The sequence below is a fragment of the Rhinopithecus bieti genome, unplaced genomic scaffold (assembly GCF_001698545.2).
Source record: "Rhinopithecus bieti isolate Rb0 unplaced genomic scaffold, ASM169854v2 scaffold_11252, whole genome shotgun sequence".
Lineage (NCBI taxonomy): Eukaryota > Metazoa > Chordata > Mammalia > Primates > Cercopithecidae > Rhinopithecus > Rhinopithecus bieti.
This window is the reverse complement of record NW_016806895.1, coordinates 464,316-487,742: the sequence shown is the minus strand read 5'-3', so window position 1 is coordinate 487,742 and position 23,427 is coordinate 464,316. Positions and strand designations below refer to the sequence as shown.

At 37.7% G+C, this 23,427-nt stretch overlaps 1 protein-coding gene across 1 annotated transcript in view; it reads right to left on the bottom strand.

The window, feature by feature from the left end:
• Positions 1-23,427, bottom strand: part of PALS1 (protein associated with LIN7 1, MAGUK p55 family member) — a 99,664-nt gene that overhangs the window by 39,746 nt on the left and 36,491 nt on the right. The window contains 2 exon segments of the mRNA XM_017878584.1: positions 5,331-5,539; positions 18,805-19,343. Coding sequence (XP_017734073.1) covers positions 5,331-5,539; positions 18,805-19,171 — 576 coding nt within the window. The 5' untranslated portion in view covers positions 19,172-19,343.

Genomic DNA, 23,427 nt, shown 5'->3' with positions numbered 1-23,427 from the left:
CAGGCTTGAGCCACCGCGCCCGGCCGAGATAGCCTTTTTAATAGTTTATTAATTCTTCCAATACCTCGAGATATGTGTGTGCATTTGTATAAATTAATTCATATTTTCCCTGTTCCTATACAATTTCATAATTCATTACTTCTTCCTGTTTTATTGCACTGGTTGGGACTGCCAAAAAATGTTGAATATTAGTGGTGGGTATCTGGAGTTTCTTTATCTTATTTAAGACTTAAATGGCAATGTGTGGGTGTTTCACCATTAGGGAAGATGCTATTGGTTTCTGGTATTATTCTTTTTCTTTTTTTCCCTAAAGTGCTTTGTTACACATCTGGTATTATTTTTGACTATTATCAAGTTAAAACAATGTGCCTGGCTTTCTAAGAATTTTTATCAACAAAGAAAAAGTACTGAATTTTTTTCAGATGCCTTCTCTGCATTAAAATGATCATAGGGGGGCCAGATGCTGTGGCTCACACCTGTAATCCCAGTACTCTGGGAGGCTGAGATGGAAGGATTGTTTGAGCCTAGGAGTTTGAGACCAGCCTGGGCAACACAATGAGACCCTGTCTCTGCAAAAAAAAAAAAAAAAAAAAAAAAATTAGCCAGGCGTGGAGGTGCACATCTGTAGTCCCAGCTACTCGGGAGGCTGAGGTGGGAGGACTGCTTGAGCCCAGGAAGTTGAGGTTGCAGTGAGCCATAATCATGCCACTGCACAGCAGCCTGGGTGACAGAGCGAGACTCTGTCGCAAAACAAATATCATATGGTTTTCTCCTTTCACCTATTCATATAAATTAATTCTTTTAAAATATTCAAAATATTTACCAAAGTAATCCATCATAAGATAAATTTAAATTTAATGGCCTTCAGGATCTAGACACCATCTCTTTTTTTTTTTTTGAGACAGAGTCTCGCTCTGTTGCCCAGGCTGGAGTGCAGTGGCACAATCTCGGCTCACTGCAAGCTCCGCCTTCCCGGGTTCATGCCATTTTCCTGCCTCAGCCTCCCGAGTACGACCATGCCTGGCTAATTTTTTTATATTTCTAACAGAGATGGGGTTTCACCGTGTTAGCCAGGATGGTCTCGATCTCCTGACCTCGTGATCTGCCTGCCTTGGCCTCCCAAAATGCTGGGATTACAGGCGTGAGCCACCGTGCCTGGCCTCGGGACACCATCTTTTAACATTAAGTCCTACTACTTACTTAGCATTCAAGAAATATGCCAGGCTTTCTCTCTCACTACCACCTCTGTGCCTTTTGAGAATGGAATACCTTTTTCTCTTTCTTACGCTTCTGGTAAATTCCCGGTCACCCCTCAAGACTGAGCAAATTAAATTTCCTTCTATGTTTCTTCCTTCTTCCCATCATTCCCCTCATCCTTCCCATCCTCCCAACACAGAATTAGGCATATCTCAGTACTGTTGGCACTTTTCTCATACTGCCATCATAGCACTTCTCATTAGACTGTAATTGTTTACTCATTGTTCCTCCACAGCAAAAGCCTAATTCAACTTTCACAGGTTGATAAACATCTAGGTTGTTTCCAGTTTCTGACTATTATCTGGTTGCTATGAACATCTGCTTTTAAGCTTTTCTGTGGATACGTTTTCATTTCTCTTGGCTATATACCTACAAGTGAAATTGCTGGGTCACAGTACATAGGTACATTAGCTTTAGCAGATACTGAAAACATTTTTCCAAAGTGGTAGTACCAATTTCTACTCCACCAGTGATGTATGAGAGGTTCAGTTGTTCCATAAGTTCACAAACAATACTGAGTCTTTTAAATTGTAATCATAGTCATTCTGGTGTCAGTGTAGGGGTATCTCATGTTTTAATTTGCATTTCTATGTTGGCTAATGATGTCTAATATCTTTTCATTGTGAAGTGACTGCTCTTTGTCAATTTTTTTTAACCAAGTAGTCTTTTTTCTTATTAGTTTCAAAGAGTCCTTTTTTTTTTTTTTTTTTTTTTTGAGACAGGGTCTCACTCTGTCGCCCAGAGTGGAATGCAGTGGTGCAATCTCAGCTCAAAGCAACCTTCGCCTCCCGGGTTCAAGTGATTCTCCTGCCTCAGCCTCTCAAGCAGCTGGTACATGCCACTACAGTGGCTAATTTGTGTATTTTTTTATTTTTAGTAGAGACCGGGTTTTACCATGTTGGCCAGGCTGGTCTTGAACTCCTGACCTCAAATGATCCACCCGCCTTGGCTTCCCAAAATGCTGGGATTGCAGGCATGAGCCTCCCAAAGTGCTGGGATTACAGACTGCACCCAGGCAACAAGAGTTCTTTATATATTTCATGGACAAGTTTTTGTCATATGTGTATTTACACACACACACATATATATACTTCAATATCTCAAAATCAAATACCATTTCTCAGTGTGTTGGCTTTCATTTTTACTCTCTTAAAGGTGTTTATAAGTTCATCTAATGAAGTCCAAGTTCTAAATTTTCTTTATAAAAGTACTATAATATCTTAGGGCTGGGTGTGGTGGCTCATGCCTGTAATCCCAGCACTTTGGGAGGTTGAGGGGGTGGATCACGAGGTCAGGAGATCGAGACCATCCTGGCTAACAAGGTGAAACCCCGTCTCTACTAAAAGTACAAAAAATTAGCCAGGCATGGTGGCAGGCACCTGTAGTCCCAGCTACTCGGGAGGCTGAGGCAGGAGAATGGCGTGAACCCAGGAGGTGGAGCTTGCACTGAGCCGAGATCGCGCCACTGCACTCCAGGCTGGACAACACTGCAAGACTCAGTCTCAAAAAAAAAAAAAAAGGCACTATAATATCCAAGAAATTTGGTTTGTGTTTATTAGTAAATATCCTAGATCACCAAAGATTTAATCTAGACTTTAAAATTTGAGGTTTTCATAGGCTTTATTATAATATGGTACCTAATGTTTAACTGATATTTTAAAACTGTATAAACAAAGAATACTTCTGAATGTTTCACTAAATTTCTTGAGATTTTTTTTAACTTAACCTCACTAGGCTTCAATATTCCGAATGTGAAAAAGGGGAGTTGGACTGGTGACTGCTGATACTTTTTTCCAGCTGTAAAGGCAATGGGTCCATTTAATCTTTACCATTTTGTTATCAGATTTAACACTCCTCTCTTTGTTGAGTTCTGACTATGTGCTTTTTTCACAAGTACTATGTACTGAAAGGGCAACTTCACAGTCAGGTACACTCCAGGGAAAACCATTCACATTCTATCACTGAAGACACTATAGATACTGTAAGGATGTCAAAGCAAACTTTCAGAAAATCTCTTTTATACAGTACTTTTGAAATTGTGAACTATCCTATATTCACATATGTGAATATGTGAACTATCCTAAAACTAATATTCAAAAGTGATTTTTTTAAAAGTCCTTTTTAACAACTTCTTTCTTCCCGAGGCATTTACTCTTTAAGCCACTTCTAGTTCTGTGCTTTTCTCAACTCCTAAAACCCTTTAGGCTAAGTTGTTTCTTTTCTCCCTTCTTTCCACCTTTCCATTGTGTGTGTCAGCTTTTTACAATTGGAGCAATTCTGATCTCTCTTGCTTCTCTTACTCTCTTCTTCACCTATTGTTGTATTAGCAAAACAAGGACCCAGTAGCCAGCTGGACAAACCTTCCTCCTAATAGGGACAGGAATGATTATAATGATTTATTTTGTATTCTTCCCAACTGGATTTGAAACCAGCTTCACTTGCCTGTGTGCTCTCAAATATGTTATATTTTTACCAAATATATTGGTACTCGTCTTTTCCTTCTTTCAATACCTCGAGATATACCTCACTTCCTGGAAGTGAGTCCAGAATTGCCTACGTGTGTGAATAGTATAAGATCAAAGTAATGTTATTTCAATCTCTGTAAGAAAAGTAGGCAGCCTTCCTCAGTCCTCCACTCCTGTCGGGATGTCGGGACTGCAGGAACTCCGTCCGAGAGCCCCACCGGGGGACTCTGTCGGCCTTCTTTGCCGGAGGCCGACAGACCTCTTCCCCACACCTTAGGTGACCAAAATAAACTTGCAGTTTTGCTCCTACACTTGCCTACTCGCTGGTTCTTTTGTGCCCGCTCTGGTGGTCTTTAGAAAAAACAAATCAGTTGGTGCCGAAGACCCGGGAGGAAACCCCTCCTCAGGCCTCTAAGGGTTGAGGAACCTCCTCCTGCTCCCATGCGGCAGACNTCGCTGGTTCTTTTGTACCCGCTCTGGTGGTCTTAGAAAAACAAATCAGTTGGTGCCGAAGACCCGGGAGGAAACCCCTCCTCAGGCCTCTAAGGGTTGAGGAACCTCCTCCTGCTCCCACGCGGCAGACGGACCAGGACCTGAGACCCGCTTCCCTCACTCTCACGGCCTCTCTGGGGTAAGTGCCCTTGTCTCCTCTTTACCTCCCTCGGCCAGAAATCCTGCGCAGGTCCGAGGTCCAAAAAAAGAAAAAAAAAAGTAAAGTAATTTTCAGAAATTTCAGAAAACCATTTAAACCATAAGTAAATATGACAAGTGAGAAAAATATCTCCCTTGGGGACAATTATGTGCTAATCTACAAAGTACCTTCTAATCTATTTTATAGGTTCTGTAGCTCTAGATGTCCTCCCTCCCCAATAGCCCATTTTCTGCTCATGTTGGCATTCAATGAAATACACTCACTTGATGGGATTCCAGAATTATTCATTTTAACAATACCAAAATAACTTAAAGCACGAGAATAATGAAAGACTGTCTACTCCCCAAAACAGGAGAGTTTATTTGTAACCTTAAAATCTTAAATTTAAAAGATGTTTCCATAACAGATTAAACACTGAACACTGGTTAGCATCAGAAACAAGAATTTAAGTCATCATGTTAACAATAAAAACCCTCACAGTATATTAAGATTTAATAATTTGAAATGTCTACAGTTTTATAGGAGGAAAACTTCAAAATACCTAGACATAATAAATCTTAGGAGTTATGTAATGCCTGATTATCAGTTATAATTGTACCTCATCAGTATTCACTATCTCAGTTTATAATGTATAATGCTTGAAATTCATAAAACTATACTAAAAACATTTAAAAAATTGCTCTCTAATAATTCAAATATTTGTTACTATCCAAATTTATGATTTTACATAAAAAATTAACTCTCTTCATGGAACAGAGTTCTGACTCTGAAGTAAATTTTTTTTTTTTGGATAAAATGCATGTAGTAAACTTTCTGTAACAATACATTATTAACATGTGATTAGCAGTAATTAATTCAAACACATCTTATAGTCACATTAGTATTTTCCAATAATCCTGCCTTCCTGCCAGTACTAATTACCTTGTAGACATCAACAAGATGTTTAGAATACATACCTCTTGAGCAAGATCTTGTGCACTGGAGATAAGAGGAAATGGAGGACTGGCCTTGTTCATGTGTACAGTGATGGCATTGTGTATCTTAAATGCATTCTGAAAATCCTTATTTTGAACAAGTTGTAAAAGCAGTGAAATATCCTCCTGGCTCTGAGAATCTACCAAAGTATGTTGGATATGCTTAAGTGAAGAAAACAAGTCTTCTATTTCTAGTAGGAGAAGAAAAAGGTACCCAAAAGTTAATTGTTTCAGTATTAATTCAACGTGTATTTTCAGAGAAAATTTCTTTGAACCAGTAAGAATTTAAGTTTTCAGAAAAATACCAAAATCTGCAATATATTATTGTCAATCATGGTCATTTTATAGGTTTTAAGTAAAACTTTAAAAAAAATTACACAACAGAATAACTTGCATTTTACAAAGGTGTTTTAATTATAAAACTAATACACATTCACTATAAAACAAGTGAGGGGAGGAATGCAAAATTAATAAAGAAATTTAAAACCACCAATAATCCCATCACCTAGAAACATTTTTTTCTTAACATCCTATTTCAACAGTACATTGTAAATGTTTTCCCATATCACTAGTCTTTTTAAATATTTAATAATTCATGATATTCTATTACATGGCTAAACGATAATTTATAGTAACCATTAAAGTTCAACATTTAGATTGCTTCCAATTTTTTGCTACCATAAAAACAAGCATTTCAGTACACAATAATCAGTGGTACATATAAATTTGTCTGAGATTCTGATGTCTTCATAAATTAAGTCCCAGAAATAGAACTTTTAGATAATATTCTGACTTTTTTTAAAAAGTCAAACAGCTTTTCTAGGGAGGCTTTACTAATTTGCATTCCATTAACAATATTTTCAGAAATATTTGATATTATTATTTTTTAAATCTTCCATTTATTTGACTAGTAAGGAAGTTAAGGTTTATTCATATTTACCAGGTACTTCTTTTGTGGTCTATAAAACGCTAATGAATATGTGACTTTCCTAAAGTTGTACTGAAAGTTGTGGGCATATGTATGTGTATTGTGTCTGCCTGTTAGTGTGCATACATAGCACAAGCATTTTTCTGGAAAATGTTACTCCAAAATGGTTATGAAGCACTGGTAGACCAGGCACAGTGGCTCATGCCTGTAATCCCAGCACTCTGGGAGGCCCAGGCGGGTAGATCATGAGGTCAGGAGTTCGAGACTAGCCAAGATGGTGAAACCCCGTCTCTACTAAAAATACAAAAATTAGCCGGGCACAGTGGCAGGCGCCTGTAATCCCAGCTAACTCCGGAGGTGAGACAGGAGAATCACTTGAACCCAGGAGGCGGAGGTTGCAGTGAGCCGAGATCACACCATTGCACTCTAGCCTGGGCAACAGAGCAAGACCCCATCTCAAAAAAAAAAAAAAAAAAGCAGCACTGGTAGTCTCTTCCCTGCTCCCAAATAGGCTGTGTGAGTGTATGTGTGCTTGTGCATATACTCTGTCATATTTGTTGGGAATCGTTTTCCAATATTTCCATTTATCTCTTAATTATATTTGTGGTTGCTCTTATTACAGAATTTGTCAACTCTGACCCCCTGCTTTTCCTGTGTGATTTCTTTCACTGTTTCTATGCTTATAAACTTCTTGTAAGTCATTAAAAAAAAGTATCTGGATTTCTTCTAGCTTCTTATAATTTCTACTTTATTTAACTTCTATTTAATTTTAATTCATCTAGAATTTATTTTGGCATAGATCTGAAAAAATTTAACTTTACTTTTCTTCCAAATAACCAATGATTCTAGTACCATTTATTAAATAATCATTCCTGGCCAGGCGCCGTGGCTCAGGTCTGTAATCCCAGCACTTGGGGAAGCTGAAGCAGGTGGATTGCTTGAGTCCAGGAGGTCAAGACCAGCCTGGGCAACATGGTGAAGCCCCGTCTCTACTAAAAAAATACAAAAAATGTCTAGGCACAGTGGCTCACACCTGTGTTCCCAGCACTTTGGGAGGCTGAGGTGGACAGATTGCTTGAGTTCAGCAGTTTGAGACCAGCCTAGGCAACATGATGAGACCCTGTCTTTTTTTAAAATAATTTTTAAAAATGCAAAATATTAGCCAGGCACTGTGGTATGTGCCTTAGTCCCAGCTACTCATGAGGCTGAGGTGGGAGAATCCACTGGGGCCATGATCACTATACTGCACTGTAGTCTGGAAAACTGAGACCTCATCAAATAATCATTCCTTTTCCACTGATTTATAATGCCACTAAATTCTTACACATATCAGAGTCTGTCTTTATTTCACTGGTCTATCAGAACTATACTGTTTTATTAGAGTAGCATTATAATGTTTGCTCATATTAATATGACAAGTACCTGATCTTTCCTTAAGTTTCTTGACTATTCTAAATTGGTTACAAGTCACTTTTTTCAAGTTACCTCCCATTCCCTCTTTCCTAGTCTTCCAATAAGAAAAGTCCTATTGAGATTTTGACTAAAATTAAACCTGTAAATGAGTCTAGGAAAAACTTAAGAGCACATACTAGGACTTATACAGTCAAAGACATAGCATAAAAAAGACATGGAGGCCGGGCACAGTGGCTCAAGCCTGTAATCCCAGCACTTTGGGAGGCCGAGGCAGGCAGATCACGAGGTCAGGAGATCGAGACCATCCTGGCTAATATGGTGAAACCCCGTCTCTACTGAAAATACAAAAAAATTAGCCAGGTGTGGTGGCAGGTGCCTGTAGTCCCAGCTACTCAGGAGGCTGAGGCAGGAGAATGGCATGAACCTGGGAGGCAGAGCTTGCAGTGAGCCAAGATAGCGACACTGCACTACAGCCTGGGTGACAGAGCAAGGCTCTGTCTCAAACAAACAAACAAAAAAACCAAAAAGACATGGAAAAAAATCTTCCCAATGTGCCTTTTTGTCAGCTCTCTTCTTATAAGGTCTGCAGAAACACCACTGACTCTTATTTATCTTGTATCCCACAATTTGAAGAGCAGTTACATTTTTAAATAGATTTTAACAGCTCTTCAGTTGATTCTTGAGGTTCCCTATCTTTCCTGCCCCAAATCAAAACAACTTGAGTCTTCCGTTTAAACATATATATATATTTAGTCTTCCTTATTTTATATATATAGTTGTCCCTCAGTATCAGTGGGAGATTGGTTCCAAGACCTCCCACAGATAGCAAAATTTGCAGATGCTCAAGTCCCTTATATAAAATGGTGTAGTATTTGCATATAAGGTATACACATCCCCCAGTTACCTAAAATCAGCTCTAGATTACTTACAATACTTAATACAATGTAAATAGCTATTATATCGTATTGTTCAGAGAATAATGACAGGGAAAAAAAGTCTTTTTTATAAAGACTTAAAAGGTTTAAAAGTCGGCCACACGCAATGGTGGCTCATGCCTATAATCCCAGCACTTTGGGAGGCTGAGGCAGGTGGATCACATGAAGTCAGGAGTTTGAGACCAGCCTGGCCAACATGATGAAACTCCATTTCTACTTAAAAAAATACAAAAATTAGCCAGGTATGGTGGCGTGCTCCTGTAGTCCCAGCTACTTGGGAGGCTGAGGCAGGAGAATCACTTGAACCCAGGTGGCGGAGGTTGCAGTGACCCAATATCATGCCACTGCACTCTAGCCTGGATGACAGAGCGAGACCCTGTTTCAAAAAAGAAAAAGGAAATAAAGAAAATAAAACTTTTTTCCTTGTCATTATTCTCTAAACATACATATATGTATGGTCATCAGTAGTTTAAAATGAAGAAAAATTTGGCAAAAAATTTAAAAGTCAAAACTGTCATTAGAATGACATAAGAAGCTGTGGCTCAGAGCTAGATAAGAGCTAAGGGATAGCCAGAATTTAACCATAAGCTAATATTAAGAATAGATAGAAAGAATATAAAGGCCGGGCGCGGTGGCTCAAGCCTGTAATCCCAGCACTTTGGGAGGCCGAGAGGGGCGGATCATGAGGTCAGGAGATCGAGACCATCCTGGCTAACACGGTGAAACCCCGTCTCTACTAAAAAAATACAAAATCTAGCCGGGCGAGGTGGCGGGCGCCTGTAGTCCCAGCTACTCGGGAGGCTGAGGCAGGAGAATGGCGTAAACCCGGGAGGCGGAGCTTGCAGTGAGCTGAGATCCGGCCACTGCACTCCAGCCCGGGCGACACAATGAGACTCCGTCTCAAAAAAAAAAAAAAAAAAAAAGAAAGAATATAAAATGTCAGATTCCATTACATACAATGAGGTTACCAAAGAATTCCCTAAGAGATTAAAGAATTCAACAGCCTTAAAGTATCTTAAAAGCAAAACAGGAAAACATTTAAATATCTTACAAGAAAAACAATTTTCTTTGTAGAGATGGAGTCTATAACTTCTGGCATCAAGAAATCTTCCTGCCTCGTCCTCCCAAAGCGCTAGGATTACAGGTGTGAGCCATACCTTTCAAGGCCTTTAGTAAATGTTAAAAGGGCCTCATGGCCGGGAGCAATGGGTCATGCCTGTAATCCCAGAACTTTGGGAGGCTCAGGAGGACAGATCACCTGAGGTCAGGAGTTCGAGACCAGTCTGGCGAACATGGTAAAACCCCAACTCTACTAAAAATACAAATAAATTAGCGGGGCATGGTTGTGCACGCCTAAAGTCCCAGCTACTTGGGAGGCTGAGGCAGGAGAATCGCTTGAACCTCAGAGGCGGAAGTTGCAGTGAGCCAAGATCGCACCACTGCACCCCAGCCTGGTGACAGAGTGAGACTCTGTCTCAAAGAAAAATGAAAGAAAAAAAAGGGCCCCAGCATGGCTGTTAGGGTATTGTGAAAGACTGAGAGCCTCAGATTTCACCACTGACTGAAATCAACAAGCAGCCTTAGACAGCCCAGAAGGTAACTGTATCCCTACTGGGTCTCTTCAACCTCAGGGGAATTTAAATTTTTTAAGGCCAAGGAGTTTCTGCATAATCTCTCCTATGTACCAAAGCCACTCAAAAGGATACTAAAATACTGACATTATTTTGAAAATTACCTGTACTTCTACTTTTTGGCTGTTAACTACTGGTATTATTTTGCTATGCCATGTAGCCTTTCAAACTTTTAAAATGCCGGTCTAACCATATAGATAACACTGTAAATGTTGTTTTGCAACCTGTTTTCCAATTCCTTAGAATAAATTTCTAGGATAAAATTATTAATCAGATAATAAAAACATTTAACACTTTGATACATACAAGCTGCCTTCTGGGTTTGTACCAATTCATATCCCTATCAGCAATGCACATGAATGTCTGTTTTCACAAACACACACCAATTTAAGAATTATCAATCTTTTAATTTTTGGTGATCTGGTATGACTGAACATATTTTTACAAGTTATAGCCATTTGAATTTCTTCTTTCATCCATTTTATCTTTTGCCCATTTTCTACTAGAGTGCTTTTATAACTAGAATTTAACTGATATCCCTGTAGTCTTAACTATAACATAATACAATTTCATCATTTTTTCTTATAGCAGAACAATGGCTTTTAATCCAATATATTTATGAAAAAAAGCTAAGGAAATGTAAAAGACCTATTTTGCCACAGTTCTAATTTAATCATAACCACAATCTCCAGTGCCTTTTTTTTTTTTTTTGGAGATAGGGTTTCACTCTGTCACCCTGCTAGAGTTCAGTGGTGTGAACACGGCTCACTGCAGCCTTGAGCTCCTGGGCTCAAATGATCCTTCCCACCTCACCCTCCCCAGTAGCTGGGACTACAGGTGCATAACACCACACCCGACTAATTCTTTTGCATTTTTTGTAGAGACAATATTTCACTGTCGCCCAAGCTGGTCTCGAACTCCTGGACTCAAGTGATTCACCCACCTTGGCCTCCCAAAGTGCTGAGATTATAGGCGTGAGCCACCACGCCCAGCCATAAAGGGTACATTTTTAAAAGCACTTCACAAGTATGTATTAATTCAAGAACATTTTCTTTTTTTTTTTTGAGACCAGGTTTCTCTCTGTCACCAGGCTGGAGTATAGTGGCGCAATCAGAATTCACTGCAGCCTCGACTTCTCAGGTTCCAGTGATCCTCCCACCTAGCCTCCAAGTAGCTAGGACCACAGTTGCATTCCACCACACCTAGCTATTTTTGTATTTTTTTGGTAGAGATGGACTTTTGCCAGGTTGCCCATGCTAATCTACAACTCTTGAGCTCAAGCGATCCACCCACCTCGGCCTCCCAAAATGCTAGGATTATAGGCATGAGCCACCACGCTCAGCTAAGAACAGTTAATTTTCCACCCACTCAAAGAAAAGTTCCATTCTTTCATGGATATATCTGTTACTTAAAACAAAAATACACCTAAGTTTTTCAACATTCTATACAATTCTGCAGGGAATTTTTAAAATTCATTCAGATGTAACTAAATCAGTTCTGTCAAGTACACTCTTCCATAATAAAGATGAAGACACAGAGACAACAAAGAGAGGACAGAGGACAGAGGACAGAGAGAAGAAATTCCCTTCCCCAATCCCAGACAAGACAACAGACACAAGAAGGAACCACATGGACAGAGAAATAAAGAGAGAAAGGAAGAACCATAAGGCTAGTGAGAAAGTCTGACATATGTGCTAGGTTGGGAGTGGACAAGGAAGTAAGTACTTAAGGCGGGATGGAGGCAAGAGAAGGTAGAGGCAGGCATAGCAAACCTAGCTTTGGTAATAAATTCAAGCCTGTAACAAATTTCCTACAAGGAATTTCTTTATATCTAGTTTAAATTATTTACCCTGTAGTTAGACCTATTTCCTCTTACCTGATTTTTCAGTAGAAATTAAGTTCCCATCTTCTCTAATATTTCATGCAACACTTAACTCTTGATTATTTAAAAGAGAGAATATATTATTCTAAAGTGAGAAAATTCACTTACAGTTGGCTTTGGGATACAACTAATCAGATAAATACAAACATACACATTGGTCCACAAATCCACCCTCGTAAAATCTGTCCTCCCTCCTTGCCCTCTCCTGGCAGTCTAAAATGTAAAAGAATGAAGACTGTGAAATAGGCAACAGAAAGCAATCACCAAGAGTTACTTTATCAGAAAATCCTACTTTCCAATGCCTAGAACTGTGGGTAGCCATGTGAAAATTTTTTGGTTATAAGGGTAAACATTAAAATTACCTCAGGAGGCCGGGTGCAGTGGCTCATGCCTGTAATCCCAACACTTTGGGAGGCCGAGGCAGGTGGATCACGAGATCAGGAGATCGAGACCATCCTGCCTAACACGGTGAAACCCTGTCTCTACTAAAATACAAAATATTAGCTGGGCATGGTGGCGGGCACCTGTAGTCCCAGCTACTCGGGAGGCTGAGGCATAAGAATGGCGTGAACCCGGGAGGCGGAGCTTGCAGTGAGCCGAGATCGCGCCACTGTACTTCAGCCTGGGCGACAGAGCGAGACTCCGTCTCAAAAAAAGAAAAATTACCCAAGGAATCTCCATCTGGATTGGCATCATTTATTTTTATATATTACTCTCATTTGCCCCATATTAAAACAGATAGCTTCTAGGGACCTATATCCAGCATTAAGCTTCTCCACTTCATTGTGTAATTCCGATTCTTTTAACCTGTCTTCAGAAATTTCAACTCCAACCAACTTCATGACTTTTTTCTGAAACTTTTAAGATTTCTTTTCCTCTAAACTAGAGGGTCAAATATGATACTCAGATGGGAAACTTAGTATTACTAAGTAGGAGGAAATTACATCAGTTTCCAGTATATCTACCTGTGGAATTAAAATTGCGGTGGCTCATGCCTGTAATCCTAACACTTTGGAAGGCCAAGGTGGGAGGATCGCTTGAGGCCAGGAGGTCAAGACCAGCCTGGGCAACACAGTGAGACCCCATCTCTACAAAAAAATAAAAATTAAAAAAAATTTTTTTTAACCTAGATGAATGGAAAAACAAGATGTGGTATATTGGTATAGTGGAATATTAATTCATCCATAAAAAAGAAATGAAGTACTGATTCATGCTACAATATGGATGAACCCTGAAAATGTAATGGTAAGTGAAAAGAGGCCAGTCACAAAAGAGCCTATGTTATGTAATTTCATTCATATAAAATGTCTAGAATAAGCAAATCCAAAAAGACAAAGTATATTCGTGGTTGTCAGGGGCCAGGTGGTGGAGAGAATAGGGAGTGACCATATATTTTGGAATTATATAGTAGTGATGGCTGCACAACCTTGGTTTTTTTGTTTGTTTGTTTTTTTAACACTGCAGCCTCAATCTCCTGGGCTCAAAAAATCCTCTTGCCTCAGCCTCCCTAGTAGCTGGGACTACAGAAGCATGCCACCATGCCCAGCTGATTTGTGTGCATGTTTTTTTGCGTTTGTTTGTTTGTTTTAAGAGACAAGGTCTATGTTGCCCAAGCTGGTCTCAAACTCCTGGGCTCAAGAGATCCTCCTGCCTCTGCTTCCAAAGATGCTACTAATACAGGTGTGAACCACCATGCCTGCCTGCACAACCTTGTGAGTATACTAAAAACTAATGAATTCTACAGTTTAAAAGACAAAATTTTATGGTATGTGAATTATATCTTAATAAAGCTGTTATTTTAAAAATGAAATAAGAAATTAGTAGCTAAGATCCACAAATTAATTTTATGGACTACAGGGTTAGATGATCTCTCTGCAGCTTCTGGTTCTCACAAAAATTAAATTTCATTCAAACCTGTAGTGTGCCATTGACTCAAATGCTTTTTCCATTTGGTCCTCAAGAAAATCCTGAAACTGAGGCTCAGAAAAATTAAGTAACACGCCCAACGTTAATAGCAATTCAGTAACTTAGAAAGTATTTAAACTCAGTTTTGACTCTAATACCCCTGCACTTTCCAATGTGCAGCTACCTCATACATTTCTGAATATGCCGTAAGATAACGAAGCAAATCTCTGCAGGCAGAAATAAGTTTTAAAACCTACTACTGATTAATAAGTGGAATGAAGTTTTAACGTATTGTGTCAAAGACTGAATGATGTAGCAGTTACTTTTCTATAGAAGTATGTGTATTTAATAAACAAAATTTACATGACTATACATATACTCTAATGAATTTTTACATCTTCAGGTCTAATTTTAGCAGCTTGACTAAATCACAGAATTCTCAAATGATCCCAACACTTCAAACATTAAATCTATTGACAATAGATTTAATTATTTCAATTCCAGGAAGGTAAAATAATTCCCTGAAGGAATGGCTAATAACATTTATTTGGAAATATCTATAACAATAGCTAAACAAAATTTGATAGTAAAATAATTAACTTCTCAGAAGCAGGTTGAACTAAAACTCAGGATTTACTGGCACTGGGATTTTGTCTGTTGGCTTGAAATACATTTTATCTTAAAGCCAACCTTTAAAAAAGTTTACAATCACACAAAATTCCAGTACGCCCCACGAACAATCAAAAGCCAGTTAAATGCCAGAATGAAATGTGAAAGAGCTATTTTACTTTAAAATGTCAATAATCTTTTGACTTAATGGTTTGAACATCCAGAGACATCTGGCAAAAAATATGCAGACACTAATTAAGACTGAAACATGCTATTAATTCTATGAAAATATTTTATTCCTTAGCTTTACTCATCCCCGTTTCTTCTCCGTGGTGTGTTTTTCCTTCTTCACACTGATAGTATCTCAAAGATTAGAAAGCCCCTAATCACAAATTCCAGGAGTCTTTTTATTAACCACTAAACAGCTTACCACAGATATATATGGGTGTGTGTGTTCCCTTTCCTGACACTGCTTCAAAGACAACAATTTTATAGTCACATATATGATAGATGGCAGTCATCCCTAGTTTGTTCCCTTTAAGTACTCTATCTATATATTTCCTTGTCCACATCCCTGGCCCAAAATTACTTATCTGAGAACACAAAAACAGTGAAATCTATAATACAGAAATATATGAAAATTACTCTACTCTAGCTTAACCTGCTCTAACCTGCATTATTTTCTTTTCTGAAGATTTTTCTCACAACGTTGTTTGCTCTGATTATGAAAGAGAACAAAGACAATCATATCTGTAACAAAGGAAGCTTTAAAAACTAATGCCAATTTTAAGGAAAGCCTCCCTAATACCAAAATTTTTACCATTTATAATACTAATTATTCATTTGAAATCTAGTTCCCATATCACTATTTTTTATCTTTCAAAAAAATTCTAACTGCTTTTAAACAAGAAAATTCAGTTCATCCTTTCTGAGTATTTTCTGTCAATTCCATCCCTGCACTTTTATTATCATACATTGTCAAATTTACAAATACTTTTCATTAAAAACCACCCAATTACTTAATCTTGCCAATCACATTTTCGATTCTTAAAAGAATACTTTGTCTACTCACAAATAAATGATGATGTATTATTTAGAAACTGAAGGCTTCCTCTCAAAGAAAGAAATCAGTTGCCCATTCTTCCCTCATTTAAAACAAAGTTGCTGTGAAAAAGGCTGAGACGTTGTTTCCCGTCATACAGGCGGGTATTAATCAAATACTAGCAAGGAGACACACACAATATTCAGGGAGTACTTCTCTTACAGTTTGATGTGTTAGCAGATTATGAACAAGAAAAAAAAGTTTGGCAAAAAGCTATTACACTTCATTTTAAACAAAAACTTAAAAACCTGAGGCTATGACGGACAATAGCAAACTATACCTTATGCTAATTTCTCATGATTCTTACATAACAGATATCTGTGTTGACTATATTAACATAAAATATATCATTTATTTCTCAAAATACATCTCCTGTCCAAGAAATGAATTACAAATACCTGTTATGACATTTCAAATTACTTTAAAATAAAATATATAAAACTGCCTTAAATTCAAGGACCACACATAGGTACTTTTAAAAACTACAGCAGATTACACATTGGAATAGAGGTATCCTTTAATCTGAATTTTTAAAAAAAAAAAAAAGTCAGCAATAGAACATACAAACAGAAACAGGAAAAAGGAAAAAAATATTTAAGAGAAATGATGTCCAATTTTCTGTGCTTAGGCAAAACAAACAAAACCATAAACTCACAAATGTTCTCTTACTAAGTGAATCTGGCTGAAGCTATATTTGTTTCTTTACTGTGATTACATGAATATTACCTATCAGATGGATACTTACACCTGATTGTAAGTAAACCAAATGGACAAATACATTAATCTTATGGGAATGTAAACAGAAAAACAGAAGAATCAATCCAGGTTGGCACTGGATATAACAAACTTTCTCCAATAAAATATTTTCAGAATATTTTAATAAATAAATAATAATAAAGTGGTGGGAAATGAAGGCTAGTAACAAGCAATCAGGAATGAAGTATTTTACTCTAATAAAACCCTCAGGAAAAAAGAGCATAAAATTCCTTCACATAAATGTATTTAAAAAATATGTAATCTTTTAGCTTTCACTGTAATTAAAATATCTGAAGGCAGGAATTTAGCAGACTTCACTATTCATAACTAAACACATATCTATGATTTCTTAAAACACAGAGAAGCATGTACACATATGAAATGTGGATCCTGAATAAAAATTTATAACAGGCCAGGCGCGGTGGCTCAAGCCCGTAATCCCAGCACTTTGGGAGGCCGAGACGGGTGGATCGCGAGGTCAGGAGATCGAGATCATCCTGGCTAACCCGGTGAAACCCCGTCTCTACTAAAAAATACAAAAAACTAGCCGGGCAAGGTGGCGGGCGCCTGTAGTCCCAGCTACTCGGGAGGCTGAGGCAGGAGAATGGTATAAACCCGGGAGACGGAGCTTGCAGTGAGCTGAGATCTAGCCACTGTACTTCAGCCCGGGCGACAGAGCGAGACTCCGTCTCAAAAAAAAAAAAAAAAAAAAATTATAACAAAGAAAAGAAGATGACGTGATGTAGTAGAAACTGCTCCAGACTTGAGACGGGCGCAGTGGCTCACACCTGTAATCCCAGCACTTTGGGAGGCTGAGGAGGGCAGATCACGAGGTCAGGAGTTGAAGACCAGCCTGACCAACATGGTGAAACCCTGTCTCTACTAAAAATACAAAAATTAGCCAGGTGTGGTGGCACATGCCTGTAATCCCAGCCACTAGGGAGGCTGAGGCAGGAGAATTGTTTGAACCTGGGAAGGCAGAGGTTGCAGTGAGCCGAGATTGCACCACTGCACTCCAGCCTGGGCAACAGAGCAAGACTCCACTTTAAAAAAAAAAAAAGAAAGAAATTGCTCCAGACTTGGAATAAAGAGACTCAATGAGGAACAAATCTGGCATATACATGGTACCTTTGGCCAAATTACAAAAAGGTGCACTACACTGGGTAGCCACAGCTCTGGCCTGGTGAGTGAAGTGCAGGCTGGATCCTGGTTTCCATTCAAACCTTCCATTTTGTGCAGTACATCAACATCCGATCTGGCAAATTCAAACTTGGCTCTACCACTGGTGTCTTTAACTAAGGTTCAATTTCTTTATCTCCAAAATGGAGATTACAGAGTACTGTTAACAGGATTATTTCATTACATGAAACAATGTTTGCTAAAATACTTAGTACAGGCTCAACAGATCTTTGAATGGTAAAATGATGACAACGACAATAAAAACTCTCTCCTTCTACAAAAAAGTAGAAATACATCTTTTTTCACACCTAAAACATAGCAAACCACCAAAAAATAAAATGTTCCCCTAACACTAGTTCAGTGAGCACCTGGGTGTATGTGCACGTGCAAGAAGGGCAGGCAGTAAATTCAATGATTAAATATTCTAAGTTTCAAAACATGCATTTGATATCAATGTCTCTTGTAGATTCACTATGCCTAGTAACATTCTAACAGCTAGGAGAAGTCTTGTGATAAGAAGCTATTTAATTTATTTAGCCCAGAGTTCTCAAAATCCATTTGGTCACAGAATTCTTTTGGTTTGGTTGTATCCACTTATATCTCATAGGACTTTTTCCCCCCCCCCCCACAGAACAGAATTTGGGGATATAGAAAATACCAGTATTTTATGTTTATGATACCATATGAACAATACCAGTTCTTCTTATTGACAATCATTAATTTAAAAAATCAAAGAATTTAAACTGTAGTTACTAATTTCATTACTATTTTACAAACTTGAAGGAAATCAGAAATTCAAAATCTGAAAATTGTTTTTTAGTATTTTGCATAAAGTTTGTGAGTTTGATTAAAAGGGAAATTTCAAGGCTTTAAATGTTAGGGCCCATGAAAACTCTTTAATATCTAAAAAACATGTTATAGTGACTGAACATTTAAACCACATGCTTTTAGTTCTATGTTGGTAACAGTAAACAATAGTTATATGGCGTTTCTAAGAAAACAAAGGATCTTGGTCTGGAATTCAAACTGTCATTACTTTCTGTTAAACCCTCTTCCTTCCCATATACAGATAAATTAAAGCGAAATGTTTTCTATTATCCCTCTATTTTTACTTACCTAATATTTTCACAGCATAATGAGGACTTTCTAAGACAATTCCTTCCTCTGTATCAAACATAGGGTTATCTATTCCGGTCTTTGGAGGAATTTGGGCTAGTTTCTTAAGTCTCATGGAAGAATTAAGGTCAAGTTCTTGCTTTTTCCCTTCTTCCTCTCTCCTACGCCTCATGTCCTCCTGTTGTTGCCGAATACGCTCCAACTGTGCACTTCGACGTATTGGCATCATCCTGGTGCCCAAATCTCCGGGGCAGTCAACAGCCATCTCTCGGTGCTTCTGATGTTCCTCTGGTGATGCAAGATCAACATTTTTTACTTCGTTGTCTGATTCCTCTGTAACATGCCCATTCATATGGGATGTTGTCATGGTTATCTATAAAAACCTGTACCACCTTTTATAAATCAATTTTTCCTATAAGCCAATTCTCTTGATTCTGTAGTATAAAATCCATGTTACTTCAAAAAAAAAAAAAAAAAAAGACCAAAAAAACTTCTCACATCACATAATAATGCTATGAAAAAGTATCCATGAAGGAAATCTAAGGGGAAAGATGAGGGGAAAAAAAGTATAAGAATTACAATATAAAAGCAGGTTTTTACATAGCCCACTTCTAAATCTCCATACAACACAGAAAATAATAAGTATGTAATATTATTTTGCAATGTAGATTAAGTACTTTCACTTTACAGATAATGGTGAGCAAACCAAGATTCCCTCTCCCCAAAAAAGTCCCTTTCCAAGAATGTGAAACATACTATTCCATTTTAAAGCTAAGAAAAATGATATACAGTACTGGAAAGTTTAGAAAAGTAGGAAAGTAAAAAAGTTGGGGGTACTAGTTTGGTAGAGAACACGTTGCTTGCTTCAAACATAAAAGGTGTTTTAATCATCTTTTAGTAGTTGTCTCAACACAGTACTTTTTGCTCAACAATTAACATGGGATTGAAATAACTTACTAGTTAACTGCTAAAGAAATTGATGAACGATCAACCAATTTGGCATATAGCAGCCTTGTTTGTACCTTACTTGAAATACAAGCAGTATTCTGGGGGATAATTCATTCATTTTTAGGAGTTTTTGAGATGAAGAACATGCCCAATGAATAAGAAACTTCAATTAGCAGCTGAGGCAGCTACAAGACAAAACAACATTGAAACAAGGATTACATGGGTTATCAGTCTTTATAATTGGTCCCATTTAAAAAAAATAAAAAAAAGAATTGGACCGGGTGCAGTGGCTCACGCCTGTAATCCCAGCACTTTGGGAGGCCAAGGCAGACAGATCTCCTGAGGTCAGGAGTTCGAGACTAGCCTGGCCAACATGGTGAAACTCCGTCTCTACTAAGAAAAACACAAAAATTAGCCAGGCATGGTGGCGAGTGCCTGTAATCCCAGCTACTCAGAAGGCTGAGGCAGGAGAATCGCTTGAACATGGGAGGCAGAGGCAGCAGTGAGCTGAGATCACACTATTGCACTCTAGCATGGGTGACAGAGCCAGACTCCATCTCAGGGGGAAAAAAAAAAAAAGAATTGGGGTTAACTATACAAGAATTACAAGGATTCATTTAGAGAAAATGGTAGTGTCTGTTGCCAAAAACTTTTGAGAGTCATACTGTACAGCTAAAAGATAACAGTAAGCAGGGAGATAAGAAAACTGAACTTTTAATCCTCTAGTGTTATGATTTAAGACTAGTCATTTTCTCTCTTTGACTCTCAGATTCACTTGGAAGCTTTATTTATAGGATTGACTGTTCTGAGTGTCACATGAGCTAATGTATACTTACATTGATTACCAGTATTAACTTGATTTTCCTATTTTAAAAATCTTTCAACATATTTTAGAAAATAAAAATATTTTACCAGATAACTCTGGCTTTTCATCGAGCTATTTCTCAGGCATACATAGGCAGGTTGTTTACATATGTGTAAACCCACACATTAAATCTAATTAGCCTTTTTTCACTCAAGAGCAATAATATTTACAATAATAAACCTACAACCTCCTTGAGTTGGGCATCACTTAAGTAAACAGGTTGGTTAGAGCACAATGCCAACTAAGCAAAAGCCAGGTTTTCAGATAATATTCCTAATACCAGCCAATCTTTTCTCAAACATCTTCAGTCATAATACAAACAGGGACAGAAGACAAAATGCTTAATACAAACTCAACCAGGCTATCAGGAAAACCACTAGTCCAACAATCAGGAAAATGGATGCCAGTTACAAGAGTCAATTATTAAAACTACATTTGCACAAAATTTTGGTAGATTTTCTGTCTTTCATCCAAAGTTTGTCTTCTGTGATCTACACGTAAGTACCTTATTTACCATTAGATTGCCTTCTTTTCATTAACATGACAGCTATTTGATTTATGTTAGGCAATTCTTAAGTTATGTTAGGCATTGATTATATGCAAATGCAAATTCAGCTTTTAAATGTTTTCCTTACAAGTAAGCAGAAAAACTGCGTAGGAGTTACTACAGTGCTATGTTTAACTTTAAAAATCCAGGAGTGTACATATTTTCAGAAAATTAAAACTCTCAACCCTCTCTATAATAATTACTGGATATTAAAAATCAAATTTAATATTAAATGATATGTTTTTAACATATATATATATATAAATTATGATCTGAAATTTAAAACTCAGCTTAAAAGCTCTACATCTGTGTCCATATTCACTACCCTATGAGGGAAAATTAGAAGTCATGCAAGAGAGACGGGGCCAGATCATTCAGGTCAAAATTCTCATGCTTGTACTATTTATTATCGTACTTGTATATCTGGATCCAATTTTTGCTCTCAGAAAAATTTCTATAACCTGGTAGTAATCTGCTTTAAATTTTATTTTGGTTATCTCCCCAGGAATGTTCAGTCTACTGGGAGAGAAAGCAAAGAAAATAAATGATTATTTTTTCCTCAAACTCCTCAATAGATTCTAAATTTGTTAGAGAGAGGGGTCATGTCTTACTTTTACAGCTCCAGTGCTTAGCCTAACACATATCATAAGAAATGCCCAATAAATATCTGTTCAACTCAACTTGGAATGTCACAGACAATGAACTATAAAACTTGGTCTGTGGTAAAAGGTGATAGGAAACACTAAAAACATCAGGATACATTTCTTTGAGCTGGATTTCAAAGGGCAACTAAAAATTAGCCAGACAGCAGAAAGGTCTATTCCAGGCAGACAGGCTCACATGACCAATAGGAAGGAAGAGAATGACAGAATGGCACTTTAAGAAAACACAAGAGAATATGATAAAGCTGGATGGGACAATGGGTGCATGCTGTACATGAATAATGAAAAAACTGGAAAGGCAAGCAGGAGACCATAATGAGAAGAGTTTTAGATTTTTACCCTGAAAATAGTAACAATAATTAAAAGATTTTAAGCAGGGGATGACATAATCACATTCATTTTTATAGAAATATCACTCCTATTGGATAGAGATACAAAAAATCCTTAAAAAAATAAATCAATGAATCCAGGAGCTGGTTTTTTGAAAACATCAACAAAATTGATAGAACACTAGCAAGACTCATAAAGAAGAAAAGAGAGAATAATCAAATAGATGTAATAAAAAATTATAAAGGGAATATCACCACTGATCCCACAGAAATACAGACTACTATCAGAGAATACTATAAACACCTCTACACAAATAAACTAGAACATCTAGAAGAAATAGATACATTCCTAGACACATACACCCTCCCAAGACTAAACCAGGAAGGAGTTCAATCCCTGAATATACCAATAACAGGCTCTGAAACTGAGGAAATAATTAATAGCCTACCAACCAAAAAGAGTTCAGGACCAGATGAATTCACAGCCGAATTCTACCAGAGGTACAAACAGGAGCTGGTACCATTCCTTCTGAAACTATTCCAAGCAACAGAAAAAGGGAATCCTCCCTAACTCATTTTATGAGTCCAGTATCATCCTGATACCAAAGCCTGGCAGAGACACAACAAAAAAAGAGAATTTTAGGCCAATATCCCTGATGAACATCGATGCAAAATCCTCAATAAAATACTAGCAAACTGAATCCAGCAGCACATGAAAAAGCTTATCCACCACGATCAAGTGGGCTTCATCCCTGGAATGTAAGGCTGGTTCAATATATGCAAGTCAATAAACGTAATCCATCATATAAACAGAACCAAAGACAAAAACCACGATTATCTCACTAGATGCAGAAAAGGACTTCGACAAAACTCAATAGCCCTTCATGCTAAAAACTCTCAATAAACTAGGTATTGATGGGACGCATTGCAAAATAATAAGAGCTATTTGTTACAAATCCACAGCTAATATCATACTGAATGGGGAAAAACTGGAAGCACTCCCTTTGAAAACTGGTACAAGACAGGGATGCCCTCTCTCACCACTCCTATTCAACATGGTGTTGGAAGTTCTGGCCAGGGCAATCAGGCAGGAGAAAGAAATAAAGGGTATTCAATTAGGAAAAGAAGAAGTCAAATTGTCCCTGTTTGCAGATGATATGATTGTATATTTAGAAAACCCCATTGTCTCAGCCCAAAATCTCCTTAAGCTGATAAGCAACTTCAGCAAAGTCTCAGGATACAAAATCAATGTGCAAAAATCACAAGCATTCC